At 36.7% G+C, this 8,600-nt stretch overlaps 1 protein-coding gene across 4 annotated transcripts in view; it reads left to right on the top strand.

Moving 5' to 3' along the window:
• Positions 1–8,459, top strand: part of Nox1 (NADPH oxidase 1) — a 22,021-nt gene extending 13,562 nt beyond the window's left edge. For 3 of the 4 annotated variants that reach the window (XM_010623398.1, XM_019207384.1, XM_010623397.1), the window contains 6 exons: positions 3,166–3,258; positions 3,997–4,232; positions 4,443–4,605; positions 5,023–5,169; positions 5,370–5,494; positions 8,333–8,459. In XM_010623398.1, the coding sequence (XP_010621700.1) occupies positions 3,166–3,258; positions 3,997–4,232; positions 4,443–4,605; positions 5,023–5,169; positions 5,370–5,494; positions 8,333–8,459 (891 nt within the window). The remainder of the gene's footprint in view (positions 1–3,165; positions 3,259–3,996; positions 4,233–4,442; positions 4,606–5,022; positions 5,170–5,369; positions 5,495–8,332) is intronic. The other variant, XM_010623399.1, reaches the window with a different exon arrangement.
• Positions 8,460–8,600: the final 141 nt, after the last annotated feature.

Genomic DNA, 8,600 nt, shown 5'->3' with positions numbered 1-8,600 from the left:
AATATATATATTAGTTTTTTCATTGCAGTGCTGTGCTTGGTAGAACAACAAAATAATAGAAACAAGTGTCCAAGCAATAGATGACTACTGAAATTATGGGACTTTCATATAATGGAATATTTAGCAGCCAATAAAAAGAAAGAGGCAGCTCTATAAGTACTGATAGGGACCAGTCAGTTTCTAATATGTTAAATGTAAAAAGGCAGAGTAGTGTGCATTGTTTGTCTTAATTTGAACGAAAAAGATCACTTAAATAGATATTCTCCAGAAAGATTCACACAATAATAAAGCTGATTGACTTGGAGCAACTGGAGGGCAGGAATGAAAGGTAGTTTTGCTTTCATATATTGTGTTGTACTTGGGAATTTTATGTCATGTGAAGTCAGTCATGCATGATTAGCAATGAAGTTATGTTCCAAGAAATGCTTTGTTTGGTGATCTCATCATTATATGACCATAGCAGTATGTAATTACACAAACTAAGGTGCCCATGACATCGTTACGTGAGATATTCTTATGGTACCACTATCATACATTTGGTCTATTGTTGACAGAAAAATATCATTATCCAGTGCATGGCTGAAAACTTATTATCTATTTAAAACATAATTTGTAGATCAGTGGTAGAGCATGAGCAAAGCCCTGGGTTAGATCCCTAGAACCAATAATAATAATAATAATAATAATCATCATCATCATCATCATCTAACTTTGAAAGAGCATATTTGGCATATGTTAATGTAATATTTTATTTCTAAAATGAGAAGAAATTGTACGATTACAACTGAGACCTTCTGTATTATGTGACTGATTTAGAGAACTTTAAACTGGGTGTGACAGTGCAAGTCTGATCCAAGTAGTCCAGGAGGGTAAGACAGGAGAATTACAAATTTGAGCCCTGCCTGGGCAGTTTAGTGCCTTAGTGAGGTCCTATCTCAAAAGCAAAATACAAAAGGGCCAAGGATGTAGCTCTGTGGGAAGGCCCTGGTTTTAATCCTAAATACTGCAGAAACAAAATAAACAAAATCCCAACAACAGCAACAAAGAGGACTTTAAAGACATGAACTGATCTAAGGCTTATTTACTAAGTTTACTAGCTAAGATGGTTAATAATCTGTTTTACCTTGCACATCAGCTTTAATTTTTTTCCCCATCTATTACCCAAGGTAAATTAGACTTGGATTATTTACAGGTAAAAACTCAAAGGTTGCTTTGAGTGATCACATAGTACCTTAAGGAAGTGAACACCACAGTGTTTTTATCTGAACATACACATTTAAAGAATTTTCTCTCCACATTCTCCTAATTAAAAGAAAAAAGAAAAACAATACACATTTATTCCAGAAAATATAATGTATACAGAAAAAATATTTAGAAATAAATTAAATTTGTAGGGTTCTATCACCTAGAGATGGTAGATCTCTAGGTAGATGCTTTCCTGCGTTGTCAAATAACCTTCTAAGAAATTTGTATATTTCCCAGTACTGGTGTGTGGGGTGAAGCAGTTGCATATATCTTTTTTTAGGATTTGATATTTATTAGTACCTGTTTGCAATACTTAATGATTATATTTCTCTTGGGGTGTTGGTGCATGTTCATAACTCATTTTAATTCTTTTTTCATCCCTGTCTCCTTTTTCCTTTCCCCCTCTCTATTTCTTGGTTCCCTTTCCTTTTGCAAAAGATCTATTACCATATTTCCTATTACCTAGCTTTTATTTCGCTTTTTGTCTATAATTTTTTGTCATTTTTTTAGTAAATATTGTGACCATTACTATTGTTATGTGCTGTGTGCACATGACTTAATTATTTTTTTATATTTTCTACAAGTGAAATTCCAGGGCCAAAGTGAGAGAATAGTTTTGAGGCTGTTCAGGGATATTGCCAAATTATTCTCAGGGAAGGTACTGAAAGTTGATATGTTTATAAGTTGTACATGTGAACATGTCCATTTCCTGGAATCTCTGTTATTTCCAGCCATTTACAATTATACCTTGGTAATCAATCAAGATATCTTGGTCAAAACTAGTGGAATTTGGTGCTCAATATATTTTTATATGAAAGTGTTGCTCCAGTACTCACTGTCTGGTATTTGACTCACGAGCTATAACTTGTAACTGCCCATTGCATTAAGACTCACTACCTTTCCAAGGCAAAATAATTTGTTTGGTACTTGTTTTTTGATACTCTCAATGCCTCTTGGAACCAGTTAACAATGAGTGCCTAGGTACCACTGCATTGCTTAAAGCTGTTTTCCAATATGAGAAATCAAAATGCTATCCTATTTTAATATTTATTTCTCTATTTCTGAGGCCAATATCTTCCCACATTGTTATTACTCATTTCTTAAGTATTTTTTCTTAATGTATTCTGAATCCAATTGGATTTCTTTTTGCAAATAAGATGTAACATCAAATTGTATAATGTCTGCTCTCAGTTACACTACCCCTGTCTCTACTCCATCCCTCCCCAGAGATAATCAAGGAAGTTATTTGCTTGAAATAGAAGAAGAGATTTCGTTCATACAGTTCCATGTATCACACTGGAGCAATTGTACAAGAAATATATTACATTAGATCCTCTGTATATAGAAGATTAAAAAGATAGAGGAGTAGTAAAAAATGTAGATAAGATAAAAACATATCACCATGCTAAGTGTTTTGAGCACCTGAGAAAAAAGGTGGTGTATTAAATATCAAGTTTTATATATTATTCCTAAGAGCCATCAGCCACGTACTTTCCTTTTTTTGTTTGTTTTTGTTTTTAATCACCTGATTTTACACCATATTTACCTTCTCTGTTGGTTTTTCAGATTGGACAAATTGTCCTTGAAGATAAGATTTTTAAAATTAAATTTTATAAATAAGAATATATATGTGTGCATATATTACCATGCATTTTATTTCTGTCCTTTGCATTTTCTTCCTGGTCAGACTTACAGATTTTCAGGGAATGATCTGTTTTATGAATAATTGATGAGCAAACAAAACTATTGTAGTATATTCATTTCTATTTCTGTCCTCAAGATTTGGTGAAATCAGTGACTTAATAATGATATGCATCAGAGAACTTAATAGATACTTATTGAAGGAATGCACTTCGACACAAATAAGTCCTAAATAAGAGATTCATGGGTAACCTCATACTTTACTTTATCTCTCTGCAGTCTTGGAAGTGGATTCTTGCACCATTGATTCTATATTTCTTTGAAAGGATCCTCCAGCTTTTTCGTTCACAGCAGAGGGTTGTGATTACCAAGGTAAAGAAATATGCATTTTCCTCTTTCATTGATAAAAATTTTGTTCTGCCTGAGTAGAGAAACAAATTGTCATGATATTGCCCTGAAAGGAGTAAAAGGAACTTGGCAGGGCCAGCATATTTCGCTTTCTTTGGTGCTGGACAGAACTATGAGGAAGAGGTATTTGCAGAAAACACCTGGATGGTTCTATGTTGGGGAATGCAAACAAGTAGACTGGGCCAAGTATAGCCCATGAATATTGATATCTATCTATTTATCTATCTATCTATCTATCTATCTATCTATCTATCTATCTATCTATCCATCTATCCATCTATCTTTTCATGGTGCCCTAGATAGATATATTTTGTTTAGCCTACACAATGTTTGTTTAAAAAGTTGAACTGGGACTGGGGGTATAGCTCAGTATTAGAGCACTTGTGCTCAGCATCGAACAAGGTCTTGGATTTGATATACAGTACAGGAAAAAAAGTTGAACTGGTTGCCAATATTTTAAGATATGAATGTTTTCACGTTTTTTCAAAAAGAAGGGATGTCTTGCTTCTCTTGAAGAATCATGAAACCTGGTTCCATATTGCAACCATTATCTAGAGCTAAGTGCTGCTGGACCTTTCGGAAAGGACTTGGCTTCACGGTTTACCACTGTCCCTAGCCCTCTAACTTTACTCATTTACTTTAAATGCCTGTCCTTGTTTCTATTTGAGTTTGCTTCCTTTGGTCTTTGTGCTTCATCTACAGGTTGTCATGCACCCATCCAAAGTTTTGGAATTACAGATGATGAAGCAGGGCTTTCGCATGGAAGTAGGACAGTATATCCTTGTTAAGTGCCCCTCAATCTCTCACCTGGAGTGGCATCCCTTTACTTTGACCTCTGCTCCAGAGGAAGACTTCTTCTCTATTCATATTAGAGCAGCCGGGGACTGGACAGAAACTCTCATAAGAGCATTTGAACAGCAGCATTCACCAGTTCCCAGGTAGGTCCTTAAAACCAGCAGAGACTCAGACCAGGATGAAGACTGATAGGAAAAAGAAAATAATTATTTGTTGAAGCTCAAGTGTGGTAAGACAGACTATAATTAAAATACACAGAAGTCAGGTATGGGAATAATTATGTTTCTGGGAGGATGTTTGAGGTTGGGGGTGGAGGTGAGACTTCAGTTGTCTGTTCTCTTGTCTTTTGCTAGGATCAAGGTGGATGGTCCTTTTGGCACAGTTAGTGAGGATGTTTTCCAGTATGAAGTGGCTGTGCTGGTTGGGGCAGGAATTGGGGTCACCCCTTTTGCTTCCATCTTGAAATCCATCTGGTATAAATTCCAATGTGCAGACCAAAACCTCAAAACAGAGAAGGTACATTCTGACATATTGCTGTTCATCAGACCTGGGCCTGATGGGTCTAGTTCCCTCATAGGCAAAGGTCTTTACAGTTCTTACAGGGATAAACTCTGTCTGGAGTTATGAGTGATTGCTTTTCTCTGCCAGATAATCTATATATTTACCGTAAGAGCAAGGTCTTCTTTTCAATTTGGAGTTTAAAATGACCCTGAACCAAAGATGACCTTAGAGGGCTCTTTCTATAAGAGAGATTGTCAGAACCCTGCGCATTCATGCCACCTATCCTCTCCCACTTTGTAAACATGGTTTGTCAAGTCACTCTTAGGCTTGATCAACAAATATAGAAAAAATATATATGTTTCTATCATCAGAGCGAGTGAACATTTTTAAGTGTACTTAATAAGGCTATATCATCTGTTTCGTTGATTCCAGATTTATTTCTACTGGATCTGCAGGGAGACAGGTGCCTTTGCCTGGTTTAATGACCTTTTGATTTCCCTGGAACGGGAGATGGAGGAATTAGGCAAAGTGGGTTTTCTAAACTACCGTCTCTTCCTCACTGGATGGGACAGCAACATCGTGAGTACACACAACACTCTAATTCTCATGTCAAATATATAGGATGAATGTCAGATAAAAGATAGTGCAGGCTCATCATAAACAGTTATTTCTTAGGGTTGCCCACCTTCCCTCACCCTCACACCCAGTTTAAAAGTGGCTGAATGAAATGGCAGCTACAAAGACTTGGTTTTTCTAACTTCTTATTTTTCTGACTTCAGGCTGGTCATGCAGCATTAAACTTTGACAAAGCTACTGACATCCTGACAGGTCTGAAACAGAAAACCTACTTTGGGAGACCAAAGTGGGACAATGAATTTTCTGCAATAGCTACCGCCCACCCCAAGTAAGTTATTCTTCGGTTAGTTAAATTTGCAGAGGTAGAGTTTAGGAAAAGTATTAAGCATGTTGAACATTCTTGGGAAAAGATCTCTGAGGAAGAAACTAGTTGTGTCATTCTTAGATTCTTACTTTAAAAACTGAAGAAATTGAATCTGGGCTTTAAGAAGTAAGAGTCATGAGCTTAGAATTGGTGAGATTTTTGCTGCCCCAGCAAACCTCCATTCAAACAGTGAAACAAAGACTCAAATATGACCTATATCACCAAACAAAATAGAGAATTGGAGCAATTCAAGGGTACTTTTTGGGGGGCCTTGATGACTTCCACATAAATTAATGAGGTTTAGCATGTGTTATCTGGTTCAATGATCAACTGCACTCAAGGTTTTTCTGGAAGATTTTGAGACACCTTTTACAACACACAGGAAAACCTGGAATTATGAAGCCAGCCATATAAAGATTAAGAAGAATGAAGCTGATCATGGTAGATAAGCTCCCTGAGCAAATTGGCAGGTGAAGATCAATTCAACTCTAGACATTACTGGTTACATGCTATAAGCTCAGCAATTAGCATTGGAGGTTGAAAGAGAAATAGGATATGCTTCTTGCCCTAAAGGAGCATATATTTGGATAAGAGATGCATACCGTCAATTCAAAGTAGAATGATGTGCTTCATGAAACAAGTGCCTGGATATTAAAGCATTCATGAAGGCAGTAGTAAGAGCAGTTAGTGACTGGGATTTGGATGATCCTGAGTTCCAATGTTGGTATTGAAACTTTCCAGCTCTAGGACCTACAGCCACAAAACCCTTTGATATTCAGATTCCTCATCTGTAAAATGGAGGTTATATTAGTAAATAAATGCTTGCTTTACTCACTTGCAGGGTTGTTGTCAAGATTAAGTGAGATATATGAAAAATGCACTATAAATAGTAAAGCAGTATATAGGCAAAAGAGATCCTGCTAATTATCATTTTCATTTGATCACAGCCAAAATTCAGCACACATGAGATTGCCAGGAGAGAGAAGTGGGGAGAGAAGGGAGAAGGAGGGAGAAGGGAAAGCAGAGAGGGAGAGAGAGAGAGAGAGAGAGAGAGAGAGAGAGAGAGAGAGAGAGAGAGAAACAGAATGCCCCTAAGGAATGCCTAGATTATGTTGGAAAGGAGAAAGGTAAACCAAAGAAAAAAGTGGAATGCAGAAAAGTACTGTACTGTCACAGAAGCCAAAGGAAGAAACAGTAGAGAAATGCAGCCAATAGTACTGGAGAAGTGGCAAGGTCAGGAAATGCTCATTTAGGTTAAGAACAATTTGAATATTTTTATTTTTTATTTTATTTTTTTTTATTTTTTTGTACCAGGGATCAAACTCAGGACCTTGCGCTTGCAAGGCAGGTGGTGGCATCACTGAGCTAAATCCCTGGCCTGAACAATTTTCATAGACAGAACAGGAGCCAGTAGATGGGAATAAAATAAATATACAAAAGAGAAGTGAAGATTAAGATAACCATAATAAAAGATAGATAGTACTATGCGTTGGTGAAAAAAGATTTTTTTTTTTTTGGTACTGGGGATTGAACTTGGGTCCTTCCACTTGCAAGGCAGGCCACCGAACCGCTGAGCTAAATCCCCAGCCCTAAAAAATAGAGAATTTGGCATCTTGCCATAGTTTGTGGGAATGTGAAACAATGCAGTACTTGAGACTTCTTTGGCAGTTTCTCCAAGTGTTAGACATAGTTTCCATATGATCCAGTTACTTCATTCCTTGGTATATACCCATGAGAAATGAAAACACATATACACAAAAATTTATACATGAATATATATAGCAGCATTATTCATAATAACCAAAATGTGAAAAATGTCCATCAACAGATATGGTACATCTGACAGATATGGATTGTTCACCTATAAAAAGTATGGACACATGCTACAACATGGATGAAACTTGAAGACATGATGCTGAGGGAAAGAAACCAGACAAAAAGGGCCACTTATTGTGTGATTCTATTTATAGGAAATGTTCAGAATTAGCTAAGTCTATATGATCTAGGGTAGGGAGTATGGTTGGGAGGAAATGAAAAATGACCACTAATGTGAATGGGATTTCCTTTTGGGATGGTGAAAATGTTTTGGAATTAACAGCAATGGTCGCACAACTTTGTGGCTTTAATAAACAGTAAACGTACAGTACACCAAAGGGTGAATTTTACGGTTGTGAATTATATCATAATTAGATTTTTAAAAAGAGGAGAGTGGTGACAACCCAAACATAATTGGTAAGGTTAGCTTTGGCAAGAACATCATTTCTTCTGTGTGGGAAATTTTGGAGTGGAGTTAAGTACACAGTGGATGGCTTTAATGACAGCCAATACTTGCTATATGCCAGGCATTTTTCTAATTGGTTTATGCCTTTTAATTCTCATAAACCCTGTGAGGTAGGTAATTATAGTACATACAGATGTACTATTTTCCCCCTTTTACAGATGGGAAAGCTAACACACTGAGAACGTGCTTAAAGTCACACGGGTTGTATGTCAAGAGCTGATGTGAATGCAGATTGGCTCCAATGTCTAACATTTATCATTGTATTGCATAGGATTTCTGTGTATCTGTTTCCTCAAAAAAATGGGTTAGGCCAAGTGCTGAGTGACAAGGGCTGAGCGAATATGTACGACTTATAAACAGAAAAGGTTAAAAAAAAAAACAACTACTACATGAAGAGCATGGGTGGGAGTCAACAATTGAATTTTTGTCCAATGTTGAGTGTAGCAGAGGCGATTTCTGCATTCTTACCAATTATCAGTTTTTACTGCTTTCTGACCCTTACTATTGTTCTATTCCCACAGGTCTGTGGTGGGGGTTTTCTTATGTGGTCCTACAACTTTGGCAAAGAACCTAAGCAAATGCTGTCACCGATATTCCAGTATGGATCCTAGGAAGGTTCAATTCTACTTCAATAAAGAAAATTTCTGAACTATAGAGAAAAAAAAAAAAAAACAAAAACCCCAGTAGGCTGTTTTTGTCTCTCCCTTGTATCTTCAACTTCCTTGGCCTGATCAGGTTTGAGCAGTGAACTTGAGATAATACTGTACCTCTCAAGCCATTACTCCCTGC

Source organism: Fukomys damarensis, unplaced genomic scaffold, assembly GCF_012274545.1.
Source record: "Fukomys damarensis isolate Sample0158 unplaced genomic scaffold, DMR_v1.0_HiC HiC_scaffold_39, whole genome shotgun sequence".
NCBI lineage: Eukaryota > Metazoa > Chordata > Mammalia > Rodentia > Bathyergidae > Fukomys > Fukomys damarensis.
The sequence above is the reverse complement of the archived record's forward strand: the minus strand, read 5'-3'. Positions and strand labels throughout refer to the sequence as shown.